The sequence below is a fragment of the Phyllobates terribilis genome, unplaced genomic scaffold, assembly GCF_046119375.1.
Source record: "Phyllobates terribilis strain yellow unplaced genomic scaffold, ASM4611937v1 Scaffold_12__6_contigs__length_324123572, whole genome shotgun sequence".
NCBI lineage: Eukaryota > Metazoa > Chordata > Amphibia > Anura > Dendrobatidae > Phyllobates > Phyllobates terribilis.
In genome coordinates, this window is record NW_027362772.1 from 316,212,887 (window position 1) to 316,232,097 (window position 19,211).

At 48.5% G+C, this 19,211-nt stretch overlaps 1 protein-coding gene across 3 annotated transcripts in view; it reads left to right on the plus strand.

Annotated features, from left to right (window-relative positions):
* FLI1 (Fli-1 proto-oncogene, ETS transcription factor) overlaps positions 1 to 19,211 on the plus strand; it is a 111,791-nt gene that overhangs the window by 69,531 nt on the left and 23,049 nt on the right. For all 3 annotated transcript variants that reach the window (XM_073657434.1, XM_073657433.1, XM_073657435.1), the window contains exons 3-5: positions 14,961 to 15,109; positions 15,486 to 15,689; positions 18,251 to 18,319. In XM_073657434.1, coding sequence (XP_073513535.1) covers positions 14,961 to 15,109; positions 15,486 to 15,689; positions 18,251 to 18,319 — 422 coding nt within the window. The remainder of the gene's footprint in view (positions 1 to 14,960; positions 15,110 to 15,485; positions 15,690 to 18,250; positions 18,320 to 19,211) is intronic.

Below are 19,211 nucleotides of genomic sequence, written 5' to 3' on the forward strand. Positions count from 1 at the left end.
CTCATTACCTGTAGTACTGGCTCCTCCGTCCTCCACTCATTACCTGTAGTACTGGTTCCTCCGTCCTCCACTCATTACCTGTAATACTGGCTCCTCCGTCCTCCACTCATTACCTGTAGTACTGGCTCCTCCGTCCTCCACTCATTACCTGTAGTACTGGCTCCTCCGTCCTCCACTCATTACCTGTAGTACTGGCTCCTCCGTCCTCCACTCATTACCTGTAGTACTGGCTCCTCCGTCCTCCACTCATTACCTGTAGTACTGGCTCCTCTGTCCTCCACTCATTACCTGTAGTACTGGCTCCTCTGTCCTCCACTCATTACCTGTAGTACTGGCTCCTCTGTCCTCCACTCATTACCTGTAGTACTGGCTCCTCTGTCCTCCACTCATTACCTGTAGTACTGGCTCCTCTGTCCTCCACTCATTACCTGTAGTACTGGCTCCTCTGTCCTCCACTCATTACCTGTAGTACTGGCTCCTCTGTCCTCCACTCATTACCTGTAGTACTGGCTCCTCTGTCCTCCACTCATTACCTGTAGTGCTGGCTCCTCTGTCCTCCACTAATTACCTGTAGTGCTGGCTCCTCTGTCCTCCACTCATTACCTGTAGTGCTGGCTCCTCTGTCCTCCACTCATTACCTGTAGTGCTGGCTCCTCTGTCCTCCACTCATTACCTGTAGTGCTGGCTCCTCTGTCCTCCACTCATTACCTGTAGTGCTGGCTCCTCTGTCCTCCACTCATTACCTGTAGTGCTGGCTCCTCTGTCCTCCACTCATTACCTGTAGTGCTGGCTCCTCTGTCCTCCACTCATTACCTGTAGTGCTGGCTCCTCTGTCCTCCACTCATTACCTGTAGTGCTGGCTCCTCTGTCCTCCACTCATTACCTGTAGTACTGGCTCCTCCGTCCTCCACTCATTACCTGTAGTACTGGTTCCTCCGTCCTCCACTCATTACCTGTAATACTGGCTCCTCCGTCCTCCACTCATTACCTGTAGTACTGGCTCCTCCGTCCTCCACTCATTACCTGTAGTACTGGCTCCTCCGTCCTCCACTCATTACCTGTAGTACTGGCTCCTCCGTCCTCCACTCATTACCTGTAGTACTGGCTCCTCCGTCCTCCACTCATTACCTGTAGTACTGGCTCCTCTGTCCTCCACTCATTACCTGTAGTACTGGCTCCTCTGTCCTCCACTCATTACCTGTAGTACTGGCTCCTCTGTCCTCCACTCATTACCTGTAGTACTGGCTCCTCTGTCCTCCACTCATTACCTGTAGTACTGGCTCCTCTGTCCTCCACTCATTACCTGTAGTACTGGCTCCTCTGTCCTCCACTCATTACCTGTAGTACTGGCTCCTCTGTCCTCCACTCATTACCTGTAGTACTGGCTCCTCTGTCCTCCACTCATTACCTGTAATACTGGCTCCTCTGTCCTCCACTCATTACCTGTAGTACTGGCTCCTGTTTGAACTTGTTATCAGTATAAAAGACACCTGTCCGCAACCTCAAACAGTCACACTCCAAACTCCACTATGGTGAAGACCAAAGAGCTGTCGAAGGACACCAGAAACAAAATTGTAGCCCTGCAGCAGGCTGGGAAGACTGAATCTGCAATAGGCAAGCAGCTTGGTGTGAAGAAATCAAACGTGGGAGCAATAATTTGAAAATGGAAGGCATGCAAGACCATTGATGATTTGGGGCTCCACACAAGATCTCACCCAGTGGGGTCAAAATGATCTCAAGAACAGTGAGCAAAAATCCCAGAACCACACGGGGGGACTTAGTGAATGACCTGCAGAGAGCTGGGACCAACGTTACACAGGCTATCATCAGTAACACACTATGCCGCCAGGGACTTAGATCCTTCAGTGCCAGACGTGTCCCCCTGCTTAAGCTATTACATGTCCGGGCCCGTCTGAAGTTTGCTAGAGAGCATTTGGATGATCCAGAAGAGTATTGGGAGAATGTCATATGGTCAGATGCAACCAAGGTAGAACTGTTTTGTAGAAACACAACTTGTCGTGTTTGGAGGAGAAAGAATGCAGTGTTGCATCCAAAAAACACCATACCCACTGTGAAGCATGGGGGTGGCAACATCGTGCTTTGGGGCCATTTCTCTGCCAAGGGACCAGGACGACTGATCCGTGTGCATGAAAGAATGAATGGGGCCATGTATCGTGAGATTTTGAGTGCAAACCTCCTTCCATCAGCAAGGGCATTGAAGATGAAACGTGGCTGGGTCTTTCAGCATGACAATGATCCCAAGCACACAGCCAGGGCAACGAAGGAGTGGCTTCGTAAGAAGCATTTCAAGGACCTGGAGTGGCCTAGCCAGTCTCCAGATCTAAACCCTATAGAAAACCTTTGGAGGGAGTTGAAAGTCAGTGTTGCCCAGCGACAGCCCCAAAACATCACTGCTCTAGAGGAGATCTGCATGGAGGAATGGGCCGACATACCAGCAACAGTGTGTGCCAACCTTGTGAAGACTTACAGAAAACGTTTCACCTCTGTCATTGCAACAAAGGATTTATAACAAAGTATCGAGATGAACTTTTGTAATTGACCAAATACTTATTTTCCACCAAAATTTGAAACAAATTTCTTTCCCGATCAGACAATGTGATTTTCAGGATTTGTTTTTTTCATTTTGTCTCTCATAGTTGAGGTCGACCTATGATGTCAATTACAGACTGACCTCATCTTTATAAGAGGGAGAACTTGCACAATTGGTGGCCGACTAAATACTTTTTTCCCACTGTATGTATGTATATAGTGTATAATGGATGTACACAGTGACTGCACCAGAAGAATAGTGAGTGCAGCTCTGGAGTATAATACAGGATGTAACTCAGGATCAGTAATGTAATGTATGTACACAGTGACTGCACCAGCAGAATAGTGAGTGCAGCTCTGGAGTATAATACAGGATGTAACTCAGGATCAGTAATGTAATGTATGTACACAGTGACTGTACCAGCAGAATAGTGAGTGCAGCTCTGGAGTATAATACAGGAGGTAACTCAGGATCAGTAATGTAATGTATGTACACAGTGACTGCACCAGCAGAATAGTGAGTGCAGCTCTGGAGTATAATACAGGAGGTAACTCAGGATCAGTAATGTAATGTATGTATGTAGCACCCTGAGGATTCGGCTGCTACAGGAGTATTGCACCTCAACCCAGAGGTGTGATATTCCACTCCCGGGTAAGGAAGGAGTGTGGAACTGAGCTCGGTAGGCTGCATGCACTACACACATCCCATTTCCGGGGAACAGACCAACGGTACTCCCACTTAGAAATGTGCAGGTACGACCGAGTCTGTTCCTGGCTGGAGTGGGAGGGGGGTGGTACATCCCAAGTAGTGTAGGGGCAGATAGGGGGAGCAGCCTGGGTAAAGATAGGAGCTCATTGGGTGCTGGTCACCTGAGCTCACACATAGAGGGTGTATATAAGGTGGGCACCAACAAAGATCAGGGTCAGATGCAGAGAACAAGTCAGCTGCAGAGAACAAGTCTGAGAGCAGAGAAGAAAGACCCAGAGAGAGAGAGGAGAAAAGAGAGAGACCCAGAGCACAGAAGAGAAGGACTCTGAGATCCCAACTAAAAGCACCGGGTGAAGAGTCGGCATCAGGGTACCGGAACCCAAGCTGGTGGGGGCAGAAAACACACCCCAGCCAGAGACCGGAGACCGTGGGCAGCGTTTGTCACGGTCACCCATCACATCCACCCCGAAGGCACTCCACATGAAGGGTCAGGGAACCCAAGGCCAAGGGTGTCCCAACAGAAGGCCCGAGGGAGCTGGACCTAGGTGGATCACTGGTGGGGACGGCCAGAGAACGGGACAGAAGGAGAGCTCAGGGCCACGCTCCGGACTTGTTTGGGGGTTGGCTGGATCCAGGACCTGGTGGACGCAGCACGGCTCGGGTGGTCACTCGAAGCTGGAGTGACCAGTACAACATCTGCAGTAAGTAAACACCCTTAACTGCACAACCCGACTCTGTCTTCATTGCCGTCTGCACTGCACCACCACAACCCCCATCCTCTGCACCTGTCCCCCCTGAGGCTATACCCCTCCCGTTGGGGGTTATCCCACCAAGCTGCGCACCCACCATCAGCCTCAGCGGACCCTGCTGCAGCGGCGGCCACAGTGACCGCATCACAACGGGTGGCGTAGTCGACACAAAAGAACTCTTAATAACATCTGTAGGACTGCCACATAACACGGAGTTTGACACCCTGGGCACGGACCGGGTCACAGCCACTCGGAAGACTACAACTCCCATCTGATCCGGCTCCGGATATTCCCCCTAAAGAATATGGCCCAGGGGGCGCGTCAACTTTGGCGTAGTCGGCAGGATTACGTGCCCGCAACACCCGGGTACTGCGTGCCTGAAGAAAAGTGCAAGTTTACCTCAAAAAGAAGTCTCCTGCCGGTTCCGGAGGGTCCACGCCATCGGACTCCATCACCAGTCGTTTCCCGCCGATTGTCCGCCATTTCCAGCTTGTTCCCGCCATCTGCAGAGTTTCCCGCCACTGGGCGACGCTTCCCGCCAAATCCGCAGATTTCCCGCCTTGGAAGAGCAGCGGACGCCATTATGGGCGTGCCAAAGGAGGGCAGGAGGCCACCTCCCATCGTGGGCCAGGACAGAAAATGGCGCCAAAAGTGGAAACCGCCCCCACCAACAGAGACTGTGATGCTGGAGGTGTCTGTCAGCGTGAAAGAACTACCCCTGGAGCTGACAGTCACCGAGTTGCCCCGGGACCGCCCTCGAAGTGGGAGGAGACGAAAGAAAAGAACGAAGATGGGTGCCGCCTGGGGCAGTCTGGAGCGAGCGCACCCGGAGGCAAGAAGTCTAACGAGGAGTAGCGGAGGAGCTTACCCGGATATGGAGAGAAAGCAGAACAGCACCGGCCCGCTGGCCAGGAGTCTGCTAGAGACCGAGGAAGGAGAGCAGAGCAGCACCGGCCCGCTGGCCAGGAGCCTGCTGGAAGAAGAGCAGAGCAGCACCGACCCGTTGGTCAGGAGCCTGCTAGACACCACGACCCCACTAGGCCTAGTGGAGGTCCTTGCACAGCTCCCCCGAGACCGGGAGTGTGCACAGACTGCCCTGGAGGGCCTCGCACGGAGGATGGCCCGGGTACAGCGCGAGATATTGGCGGAATGGAGCCGGGAGATGGCCCAGCAAGCTGAGACCAGTCAACGGAGCACGCTACCCTGGAAGAGGAAACAGACCGCCTCTGAGGATGGCGCGGGAGGACCAAAGGCCGGAGACGGCGCCGAGGAGGGAGCCGAACGCATGGAGGCAGGTAAAGGGGACGCCTATACCCCAAGCCGTGACACCGCTTACCTGCCCCAGCTCCCCGTCGCAGAGCCCGAAAGTCCCCCTGCTGTGCCCGAAAACGCCATGTCACCGACGCAGACTAGGCCCCAACCGGAAGCCGCCGCCGCGACCCCTGTGACGTCACACGCCTCGACCCCGAGCGTGACCAAGCAGGAAGTACCATCGGCCTGGTCGCAAGGCCTAGTACCCCCGGGCGTCGCATCACCAACAGCGCCCCCTACCTCCGCGGAGCCTCCGGCCTGGTCGCAAGGCCAGGTAGCCCAGGGCGCCGCCGTATTAACGGTGCCCTTCACCTTCCAGGTGCCCCAGGCCTGGCCGCAAGGCCTGGGCAACCCGGGCGCCACCACCACCGCGCCCGCACCCGTAAAACCAAGGGTGCCGCGTCTGGGAGAGGACTTGTTTGCCCAGCACACGTGGCCGGACGGGCAGCCTTTCATCTGGCCCCAGAAGTATTACGAACTGGAGCACCAGAGGAGGGTTGGGGCCATGTGTGCACCCCTGATTCCGGCTCCGAAGCCCGTGGCACGGATCTCGCCCCCGCTAGCGGAAGCACAGTTTGAGTGGGACCCCACCGGAGAAGATCTAATGGGGTTCACTCAGGAAACTAGGGCAGCTGCAGCAGAGCGTGCGGAGTGCTGCCGCCAACAGCTCGAGGAGTTTGCGAGGGAGCGGAGAGAGAGGCGGGTCCGGGAACAACAGGCCCAAATAAGGAGCGCCGAGCAAAAGAGCCGGACCAGGAGGGACCCCCGTGCAGCGCACAGTCCCCGTACCACCGGGACTGTAATCAAGTTCAACCAGCAGCATGGGTGGGGCTTCATTAGAGACAATAACACCCCCGGCGACGTCTTTGTCACACGCAGAGACGTGGAGTCCCATCTGCCGGAGGGGCACAGAGGTCGTGACCTCTACATCGGAGACGAGGTCACCTTTACCCGGCACAAGTGTGCCAAGGGACCTTACGCCCTCCACGTACACCGCCTGACGGAGGAGGAGTTGCAGTGCGGGGAGGAGGAGCAAGAGGACCCGGACGGGTCTGAAGTAACAACCAGCTGTAAGCAAAGAGCAGGAGGAAGACGCCGTTGAGTGCGGCAGAGCAGTGATGTAAATAGTTACCCGACCGGGTACCAAAGAAACTGTTGATACATATATATATAGTCCCCGTTGGGACCAGCTGAGTGAACTGTTTACCCGTTAACCCCTTCATCCCACAGGCTGAGGACTGTGAGCAGCCATTCCCTTCCCTTTACCTGGCCGAGGACTGAGAGCGGCCAACTTCCCCTGTATATAGTTGCGCTTCCTAAAGCGCCCCCTACCGGTTTTATAGGAAAACCAGTTTTTCTAAGAGACGGTCGCACTTTTCCCGGACACACGTTGCACAGTGTCCGGAGGAGGAACCTGAAACAAGAGACGACGAGAATGTTTATATAAAAAGTTTTATATATATAATATTTTATATGTTTTATTATGTTTATGAAAAAAAAAAAAATGTATGTTTTTGGTGTTATTTATGTCTTACAGCCCGAGGACGTGCTGTGATTTACCAGGGGGGAATGTAGCACCCTGAGGATTCGGCTGCTACAGGAGTATTGCACCTCAACCCAGAGGTGTGATATTCCACTCCCGGGTAAGGAAGGAGTGTGGAACTGAGCTCGGTAGGCTGCATGCACTACACACATCCCATTTCCGGGGAACAGACCAACGGTACTCCCACTTAGAAATGTGCAGGTACGACCGAGTCTGTTCCTGGCTGGAGTGGGAGGGGGGTGGTACATCCCAAGTAGTGTAGGGGCAGATAGGGGGAGCAGCCTGGGTAAAGATAGGAGCTCATTGGGTGCTGGTCACCTGAGCTCACACATAGAGGGTGTATATAAGGTGGGCACCAACAAAGATCAGGGTCAGATGCAGAGAACAAGTCAGCTGCAGAGAACAAGTCTGAGAGCAGAGAAGAAAGACCCAGAGAGAGAGAGGAGAAAAGAGAGAGACCCAGAGCACAGAAGAGAAGGACTCTGAGATCCCAACTAAAAGCACCGGGTGAAGAGTCGGCATCAGGGTACCGGAACCCAAGCTGGTGGGGGCAGAAAACACACCCCAGCCAGAGACCGGAGACCGTGGGCAGCGTTTGTCATGGTCACCCATCACATCCACCCCGAAGGCACACCACATGAAGGGTCAGGGAACCCAAGGCCAAGGGTGTCCCAACAGAAGGCCCGAGGGAGCTGGACCTAGGTGGATCACTGGTGGGGACGGCCAGAGAACGGGACAGAAGGAGAGCTCAGGGCCACGCTCCGGACTTGTTTGGGGGTTGGCTGGATCCAGGACCTGGTGGACGCAGCACGGCTCGGGTGGTCACTCGAAGCTGGAGTGACCAGTACAACATCTGCAGTAAGTAAACACCCTTAACTGCACAACCCGACTCTGTCTTCATTGCCGTCTGCACTGCACCACCACAACCCCCATCCTCTGCACCTGTCCCCCCTGAGGCTATACCCCTCCCGTTGGGGGTTATCCCACCAAGCTGCGCACCCACCATCAGCCTCAGCGGACCCTGCTGCAGCGGCGGCCACAGTGACCGCATCACAACGGGTGGCGTAGTCGACACAAAAGAACTCTTAATAACATCTGTAGGACTGCCACATAACACGGAGTTTGACACCCTGGGCACGGACCGGGTCACAGCCACTCGGAAGACTACAACTCCCATCTGATCCGGCTCCGGATATTCCCCCTAAAGAATATGGCCCAGGGGGCGCGTCATGTACACAGTGACTGCACCATTAGAATAGTGAGTGCAGCTCTGGGGTATAATACAGGATGTAACTCAGGATCAGTAATGTAATGTATGTACACAGTGACTGCACCAGAAGAATAGTGAGTGCAGCTCTGGAGGATAATACAGGATGTAACTCAGGATCAGTAATGTAATGTATGTACACAGTGACTGCACCAGCAGAATAGTGAGTGCAGCTCTGGAGTATAATACAGGATGTAACTCAGGATCAGTAATGTAATGTATGTACACAGTGACTGTACCAGCAGAATAGTGAGTGCAGCTCTGCAGTATAATACAGGAGGTAACTCAGGATCAGTAATGTAATGTATGTACACAGTGACTGCACCAGCAGAATAGTGAGTGCAGCTCTGGAGTATAATACAGGATGTAACTCAGGATCAGTAATGTAATGTATGCACACAGTGACTGCACCAGCAGAATAGTGAGTGCAGCTCTGGAGTATAATACAGGATGTAATGTAGAATTAGTACAAAATAGTTAATGGATGTGACTTTTGTATTTGATGTAAAAGATAAAGTATACACACAAAGTTCATTGATACACGCATTTAAAAACCAATTAGCAGTCAAATACAGTGAATGGCATGGACTTAGATGTGCTGTATATACAGTACAGACCAAAAGTTTGGACACACCTTCTCATTTAAAGATTTTTCTGTATTTTCATGACTATGAAAATTGTACATTCACACTGAAGGCATCAAAACTATGAATTACCACATGTGGAATTATATACTTAACAAAAAAGTGTGAAACAACTGAAAATATGTCTTATATTCTAGGTTCTTCAAAGTAGCCACCTTTTGCTTTGATGACTGCTTTGCACACTCTTGGCATTCTCTTGATAAGCTTCAAGAGGTAGTCACCGGAAATGGTCTTCCAACAATCTTGAAGGAGTTCCCAGAGATGCTTAGCACTTGTTGGCCCTTTTGCCTTCACTCTGCGGTCCAGCTCACCCCAAACCATCTCGATTGGGTTCAGGTCTGGTGACTGTGGAGGCCAGGTCATCTGGCGTAGCCCCCCATCACTCTCCTTCTTGGTCAAATAGCCCTTACACAGCCTGGAGGTGTTTGGGGTCATTGTCCTGTTGAAAAATAAATGATGATCCAACTAAACGCAAACCGGATGGAATAGCATGCCGCTGCAAGATGCTGTGGTAGCCATGCTGGTTCAGTATGCCTTCAATTTTGAATAAATCCCCAACAGTGTCACCAGCAAAGCCCCCCCACACCATCACACCTCCTCCTCCATGCTTCACGGTGGGAACCAGGCATGTAGAGTCCATCCGTTCACCTTTTCTGCGTCGCACAAAGACACGGTGGTTGGAACCAAAGATCTCAAATTTGGACTCATCAGACCAAAGCACAGATTTCCACTGGTCTAATGTCCATTCCTTGTGTTCTTTAGCCCAAACAAGTCTCTTCTGCTTGTTGCCTGTCCTTAGCAGTGGTTTCCTAGCAGCTATTTTACCATGAAGGCCTGCTGCACAAAGTCTCCTCTTAACAGTTGTTGTAGAGATGTGTCTGCTGCTAGAACTCTGTGTTGCATTGACCTGGTCTCTAATCTGAGCTGCTGTTAACCTGCGATTTCTGAGGCTGGTGACTCGGATAAACTTATCCTCAGAAGCAGAGGTGACTCTTGGTCTTCCTTTCCTGGGGCGGTCCTCATGTGAGCCAGTTTCTTTGTAGCGCTTGATGGTTTTTGCAACTGCACTTGGGGACACTTTCAAAGTTTTCCCAATTTTTCGGACTGACGGACCTTAATTTCTTAAAGTAATGATGGCCACTCGTTTTTCTTTACTTAGAATTTGTATTATGGCAAGAAAAAAGTAGCTAACAGTCTATTCAGTAGGACTATCAGCTGTGTATCCACCATTTATAAGGCAAGAAATCCCACTTATTAAACCTGACAGGGCACACCTGTGAAGTGAAGACCATTTCCGGTGCAAGGAGTTTGTATGTTGTCCCCGTGTTTCGTGGGTTTCCTCCGGGTTCTCGGTTTCCTCCCACACTCCACAGACTGATAGGGAATGTAGATTGTGAGCTCCAATGGGGACAGCGATGATAATGTCTGTAAAGCGCTGCGGAATTAATGGCGCTATATAAGTGAGTAAAAAAAAAAAAAAAAAAAAAAAAGCTTGTCACCACCCCCCCTACAACTGTTTGTCATCCATACCATTACTTTAGGCTTTAGGAAGCAACATATGGATAGTTGGGTGGGAAACTGTTCTTACAGATTCTTTTTATTGTATTAGTATCAGATAAAACACCAGTAAACCGGCGTGGTCATGTGCTAGCGATGTGAAGAAGGCAAACTTAATATGCATTTACACTAGCCGATAATTGTAAGTAAGGATTCTTAGTATCACTTGTTTCCTGAAAATCATGCAGGCAGCCAGTCTTGACAAAACCGTAAAACGCTCATTCATTGGGTGAAAATTATTTTTAATCTTTGCTTAAAGCAAATCTGTCAAGCGATTCAAGATGCCCAAACCGCAAATCAGCATGAATTACAGCCAGCTGTATTATTCTCCAAAACACTCTGGTGTTTCAAAGAAAATATACTTTGCAGATCTGGCCAGTGACCATACTAGTCCGGCTCTGACCCCCAAATGACAGTATACTAGTCCGGCTCTGACCCCCAAATGACAGTATACTAGTCCGGCTCTGACCCCAAATATCACAGTATACTAGTCCGGCTCTGACCCCAAATATCACAGTATACTAGTCCGGCTCTGACCCCCAAATATCACAGTATACTAGTCCGGCTCTGACCCCCAAATATCACAGTATACTAGTCCGGCTCTGACCCCCAATTATCACAGTATACTAGTCCGGCTCTGACCCCCAAATATGACAGTATACTAGTCCGGCTCTGACCCCCAAATATGACAGTATACTAGTCCGGCTCTGACCCCCAAATATGACAGTATACTAGTCCGGCTCTGACCCCCAAATATGACAGTATACTAGTCCGGCTCTGACCCCCAAATATGACAGTATACTAGTCCGGCTCTGACCCCCAAATATGACAGTATACTAGTCCGGCTCTGACCCCCAAATATGACAGTATACTAGTCCGGCTCTGACCCCCAAATATGACAGTATACTAGTCCGGCTCTGACCCCCAAATGACAGTATACTAGTCCGGCTCTGACCCCCAAATGACAGTATACTAGTCCGGCTCTGACCCCAAATATGACAGTATACTAGTCCGGCTCTGACCCACAAATATGACAGTATACTAGTCCGGCTCTGACCCACAAATATGACAGTATACTAGTCCGACTCTGACCCCCAAATGACAGTATACTAGTCCGGCTCTGACCCCAAATATGACAGTATACTAGTCCGGCTCTGACCCACAAATATGACAGTATAGTAGTCCGGCTCTGACCCACAAATATGACAGTATAGTAGTCCGGCTCTGACCCACAAATATGACAGTATACTAGTCCGGCTCTGACCCCCAAATATGACAGTATACTAGTCCGACTCTGACCCCCAAATGACAGTATACTAGTCCGGCTCTGACCCCAAATATGACAGTATACTAGTCCGGCTCTGACCCACAAATATGACAGTATAGTAGTCCGGCTCTGACCCACAAATATGACAGTATAGTAGTCCGGCTCTGACCCACAAATATGACAGTATACTAGTCCGGCTCTGACCCCCAAATATGACAGTATACTAGTCCGGCTCTGACCCCCAAATATGACAGTATACTAGTCCGGCTCTGACCCCCAAATATGACAGTATACTAGTCCGGCTCTGACCCCCAAATATGACAGTATACTAGTCCGGCTCTGACCCCCAAATATGACAGTATACTAGTCCGACTCTGACCCCCAAATGACAGTATACTAGTCCGGCTCTGACCCCAAATATGACAGTATACTAGTCCGGCTCTGACCCACAAATATGACAGTATACTAGTCCGGCTCTGACCCACAAATATGACAGTATACTAGTCCGACTCTGACCCCCAAATGACAGTATACTAGTCCGGCTCTGACCCCAAATATGACAGTATACTAGTCCGGCTCTGACCCACAAATATGACAGTATAGTAGTCCGGCTCTGACCCACAAATATGACAGTATAGTAGTCCGGCTCTGACCCACAAATATGACAGTATACTAGTCCGGCTCTGACCCCCAAATATGACAGTATACTAGTCCGGCTCTGACCCCCAAATATGACAGTATACTAGTCCGGCTCTGACCCCCAAATATGACAGTATACTAGTCCGGCTCTGACCCCCAAATATGACAGTATACTAGTCCGGCTCTGACCCCCAAATATGACAGTATACTAGTCCGGCTCTGACCCCCAAATGACAGTATACTAGTCCGGCTCTGACCCCCAAATGACAGTATACTAGTCCGGCTCTGACCCCCAAATGACAGTATACTAGTCCGGCTCTGACCCCCAAATGACAGTATACTAGTCCGGCTCTGACCCCCAAATGACAGTATACTAGTCCGGCTCTGACCCCAAATATCACAGTATACTAATCCGGCTCTGACCCACAAATATGACAGTATACTAGTCCGGCTCTGACCCCCAAATATGACAGTATACTAGTCCGGCTCTGACCCACAAATATGACAGTATACTAGTCCGACTCTGACCCCCAAATGACAGTATACTAGTCCGGCTCTGACCCCAAATATGACAGTATACTAGTCCGGCTCTGACCCACAAATATGACAGTATAGTAGTCCGGCTCTGACCCACAAATATGACAGTATAGTAGTCCGGCTCTGACCCACAAATATGACAGTATACTAGTCCGGCTCTGACCCACAAATATGACAGTATACTAGTCCGGCTCTGACCCCCAAATGACAGTATACTAGTCCGGCTCTGACCCCCAAATGACAGTATACTAGTCCGGCTCTGACCCCCAAATGACAGTATACTAGTCCAGCTCTGACCCCCAAATGACAGTATACTAGTCCGGCTCTGACCCCAAATATGACAGTATACTAGTCCGGCTCTGACCCCCAAATATGACAGTATACTAGTCCGGCTCTGACCCCCAAATATGACAGTATACTAGTCCGGCTCTGACCCCCAAATATGACAGTATACTAGTCCGGCTCTGACCCCCAAATATGACAGTATACTAGTCCGGCTCTGACCCCCATATATGACAGTATACTAGTCCGGTTCTGACCCCCAAATATGACAGTATACTAGTCCGGCTCTGACCCCCAAATATGACAGTATACTAGTCCGGCTCTGACCCCCAAATATGACAGTATACTAGTCCGGCTCTGACCCCCAAATATGACAGTATACTAGTCCGGCTCTGACCCCCAAATATCACAGTATACTAGTCCGGCTCTGACCCCCAAATATCACAGTATACTAGTCCGGCTCTGACCCCCAAATATCACAGTATACTAGTCCGGCTCTGACCCCCAAATATCACAGTATACTAGTCCGGCTCTGACCCCCAATTATCACAGTATACTAGTCCGGCTCTGACCCCCAAATATGACAGTATACTAGTCCGGCTCTGACCCCCAAATATGACAGTATACTAGTCCGGCTCTGACCCCCAAATATGACAGTATACTAGTCCGGATCTGACCCCCAAATATGACAGTATACTAGTCCGGCTCTGACCCCCAAATGACAGTATACTAGTCCGGCTCTGACCCCCAAATGACAGTATACTAGTCCGGCTCTGACCCCAAATATCACAGTATACTAGTCCGGCTCTGACCCACAAATATGACAGTATACTAGTCCGGCTCTGACCCACAAATATGACAGTATACTAGTCCGACTCTGACCCCCAAATGACAGTATACTAGTCCGGCTCTGACCCCAAATATGACAGTATACTAGTCCGGCTCTGACCCACAAATATGACAGTATAGTAGTCCGGCTCTGACCCACAAATATGACAGTATACTAGTCCGGCTCTGACCCACAAATATGACAGTATACTAGTCCGGCTCTGACCCCCAAATGACAGTATACTAGTCCGGCTCTGACCCCCAAATATGACAGTATACTAGTCCAGCTCTGACCCCAAATGACAGTATACTAGTCCGGCTCTGACCCCAAATGACAGTATACTAGTCCGGCTCTGACCCCAAATGACAGTATACTAGTCCGGCTCTGACCCCCAAATGACAGTATACTAGTCCGGCTCTGACCCCCAAATGACAGTATACTAGTCTGGCTCTGACCCCCAAATGACAGTATACTAGTCCGGCTCTGACCCCCAAATGACAGTATACTAGTCCGGCTCTGACCCCCAAATGACAGTATACTAGTCTGGCTCTGACCCCGGTCAGCTCTTCTTAGTGCTCCTAGATGTGAGTGACAGAGAGAGACCTGTCACCTACATCCAGCAGTGCTGAGAGGAGCTGACCGGGGGCAGAGACCGACTAATATGGTCTCTGGCTATGGTCCTCAGCTGTAACTAAAAGTATAATTTTCTCTGAAACGTCCAAGTGTTTCAGAGAATTTGATATCTGGCTGCAATCATGCAGCTGGTTACGATTCATGCGGCCCGGGGTTTGGGCAGCATGAATTGCCTGACAGTTTCCCTTTATAAAAAAAAACATATTCGGCAGCAAATTGTCCTGTGTAACCAATATGTGTGGCTGAGAACAATGCACACTAAACTATCTAGATCTGATCGTTCTGTGCTCATAAGAAGTGCAGATCAGCAGTCCTTTAAGTGACAGGTCACCAAGTGTAAGCCCACCTTTATTGTAGCCCGTATAGTCTGTGTTTATACATGAAGCTCGGAGCAGGATTTTATCACTGGTCTCACAATGACAATTTCTTTTCCTTCACCTCAGGGAATCTCCTGTCGACTGCAGTGTGAACAAATGCAGTAAACTTATCGGATCTGAGAACAATGGAATGACTTACAATAGCTATATGGATGAAAAAAACATTCCTCCGCCCAACATGACCACCAACGAGAGGAGAGTCATTGTGCCAGCAGGTATCTCCACCTATTTCTCTACTCACATCACCAGATATAATAATACAGTATAGTATTCCAGTGCGAGCGGAGAGGTGTACCGTAGTGATAATTATCAGGATCCCTCTATATTAGCAGCAAAGTGCGTCTCTCGCTCTGGAGGACGGCTGACTTCTATGTATTACATAGACACCAAGAGATACTTCAATAACCCTGCAAGGATAATGTACTTGTCTGTGTTCATATGGCATTTTCTGGTTAAGAGACTTTTACTTTGTATTTACCTAAAGGATCATTTATAGGAATTAAGACATTTTGATACCTAGTAGCAATTTCATGAGGTTCCATCAAAGTGCAGAAATCGTTACCTGAAGTTTCCTTCTACTTCCCCCTGCAGATCCTACCTTGTGGAGTCATGACCACGTGCGGCAATGGCTAGACTGGGCGATCAAGGAGTATGGACTCATAGACATTGATTCATCCTTATTTCAGAATATGGATGGCAAGGATCTCTGTAAAATGACAAAGGAGGATTTCCAGCGGAGCACATCTCTCTACAACACAGAAGTCTTACTTTCTCATCTCAGCTACCTCAGGGAAAGTAAGTGTCAGCTCAGTAATGAGGGGCTCAGGTTCCCTCTGTATAAATATGGAGTGATGTTATACACCATACATATAGACATGTCCCACAGTCACAGGGACCGTGATAGTTATGTAGGTGGTCATATCTAAGAGCTCGTCTCTTTTTAGTAAGGGTATGCGCCTACGATCCGCTTTGAACACAGGATACTTCATGCTACGTCCAGGTGAATCTGCATGTGTGCATTGAACCATGTGGATTCACCGCATTTAATACATTGCAGTGATCTAATTTCTCTTGCGGAGACTAGTGACTCTGCACTAGTGACTCCGCAAGAGAAATTGACATGCTGCGGTCTTGAAAGACGCACCGCATGTCAGATCTGCAGACTCATAGTGGACATGGGATTTCTACAAATCCCATCCACTATGCTGTAACGTCTGGCCGCTGCGGGTCTGATGCGGCATAACACGCAGGGTCAAACCCGCAGCAGCTCCTGACCCTCTGCACATACCCTAATAGTATGAACTTGGAAGACCTAAAACATGTTTCAGTTGCCTAAAGGACTACTATCAACAGTAGCTGCTGATTTGGAGACTTGCATGTTTGTTATGATCATTACATGGAGAGAGATTCTGCGGCTTTCACTTACTGATAGCCGAGCGTTCCTAAATGGACTTTTAGAAGCAGACTTTTCAAATGAAGCTGCAAATGCGCATGATCAACTATACCTAAAGCTTGACTGTCGCTTAGACTATTAACTATAGTTCTCATAATCATGGGACCCTATGGATCACCAAATACTGATTATATGCCAACAGTTTTCACATAGTTCATTTGGAAATAAGAGCATCAATAGCAAAAAGGAATGCTGCTGTTGACGGACCTTGTCTGTATCATCTTCTCAATATAAATTCATATTCTTCAGTTTTTCCTGAATTGTTATTCATTTTAATAATGTGACCTTGCCGTGTGCATATACTATACATATACTTGTCGCCATCCCTCTTCTTGTAGCAAACGTTACAGTTGTGCACTTTACTGACCCACATCCGCAGAGCAGGAAATAACTGTGTCTGCGCTCCGCTCATGGGACAAAGCAGACATCTGTATCCCATGTGCCACAGGTCTCCGCCACTGCTCAACCACCAACGACCCCTGACCCGCTGCTCACTGGGGTCACCATGTACGGGCCGCAGTGGCTGCTGGCATTTTGTGCACAGATTAACCCTCATGGTGATAAATCACAATTGTCTGCAAATATTTTATTTGCTACAACCATGGCTATAACTCATCTCCCCATTAGTATTATGCTGGCAAGTAATGGTGACTACATCATGTTTGGGGGGTATAATATCCCATATATGATATAGAGGTCTTGTGAAAGCACCGTTTTATATGGAGATCTGCATTTTGATATACTATAGTCTATAGGACTGAAAGTAGATGCAGACGCGAATGTAATGAATGGTTGCTTGCATTTCTAGGACTTGCACTATTTTGCCGCTCAAGCTTTTAGGTCTTCACATAAACAGGCAAGACTTAGAAGAGCCTTGTATTTTACAGTACAGAAAGCATCCCCCTTCTCTGGGGTTGTAGCAGGAGGAGGATTGCTGGCTGCATTTCACATAGCAATTGCTTCCAGATTTTAGGACATGAAATAGTTGCATGAACCAAGGTCCTCATGGGAGGTAAAGCTGTCAATCACGTAAGGCTTGTTGGGACTGACACATGGTAGGGATGCATGTCCCTATTGTCATCAGCTTCACTTTTCGACACGACACTAGTCATGGCCATCACGGTTTAGCTGAGTATTCGCATAAATCAGTAGCCACATTCAAATATTATTCAGCTTAGTTTATAGAAAAGAATAGAACTTTAAGTTTTTCTTATTAAAAATTAAGTCTGCTGTGTGGCTTTTTTAAAAAAATTGGGAGTCCTAAGTGGTTTTCAATTGAAAGGGTAAAAACCCCTTCCATATTTAACTCCGCCATCAGGTGTAACCCAATTTTTGAATGTGCTCGCTAGCGCCAACTGCTGGAGAGATTAGTGGTTACATGGAGACTCCCCTGTAATAAGAGCAGATTGTAATGAAGCTGACCCTGTGACTCTCAGTTGATAACGATGGCGGCTTCGTTCTAAGAAAGGACTGTCCAGAATAGTCACTTTAAATGTACAATAAATACAAACCTTCCTGTGTATGAAATGATTACGTTATTTACTCGGTATCATCACTGCCACCCTTTGTCATATCCCTTCATCTTAATGAACATATATGGTTTAAGTCTCCTAAATAAAAATGTAAAGAATGGGTTTATTCTGAGGTCCGGAGCAGTTTGGTGCAGTAGCAACTAAATTATTTCAATTAAACATATAGAAAGAAGCTGTGATACTTTTATTAATATTTATCTGTTTTATGACTATTGAGAGAAAATTAGAAAAAAAAAAATCACAAAGTAACGACAGCATTTTCAAGCAGGGCCATGCTCATCATCTACGATCATCCAGATGTAAATATATTACTATTCTGTAGTAACCGGCGCTCCTCTCCAGTGTTAACAGGTCCCTACGCTTCCTTTCAGGTAGTTCATCATTGGGCTATACTGCACCTTCACACACAGACCAGTCCTCGCGGGCAACACCGAAGGAGGGTAAGTAGCCAAACACTCTACCTGTTCTTAACATTTTGAACTTTTGTAGTTTATTAAAGAGTAATTTCCCTAGAAGTGTTCAGTTTTCGGATGCATCGGTATTGCTGCCCTGGATGGGTCTTTGGGCAGTTTTCAGTTGAATGCAGAAGTTCTGTGTCAAGTTTTTAGCTATTCCATATACTGTATGATCAGAACCCTCTCGATTTCAGGTAATAATTAATCATCGCATTCTGCACATTATTACCGTTTTCCTGAGATCTGTATAACTGCTTCATCTCTCACTGTACTGACTGAGATGATCAGAGCCGGTCGGTATGTGATGGGACCTGCTGGCTGCTGATGCAAAAGGTGCTGCTCATTTTCAGGATTGCCTGTTTAATTGGGTTACAATTAAAAGCTAAAATGATGAAGTGATCATTTTCCCCAAGAGATCATTATCACAATATCTTATCCGGCCAGCTCAGGAGTCCAGAAACAAATTACCACATACTGACTGGTACTAGCGTCAATCTCCTAGACTCTCCTGCTTGTTCAGTGTCTGCACAGAGCTCACTGGTAATCTGCTTTTTAGGAAGTGTTATCATCCTCAGAGTGACTATGCATACAATTTTATCAGTAGATCCTGTACTTCAGATTGTGACTGTGGATGCCCCTCTGTAGGATATGGGGTTTTCTTCCACCCTAGAATATATAAGGCTTTTTATTTAGGTCTTGTCCTCTGCACCTTTTGGGCATCTTTATATGAAGCTACAGCAGATGCTTCTCACAGTTTATATTGTGCACTGCAGATATATGGATGTATATGGACTTTATAATCCAGGGGTACTAGGTCATCAGCATTAGCGCAGAGGAGGCATTACTTGGGATCTGATGGGAGTGAACACATTTTTTT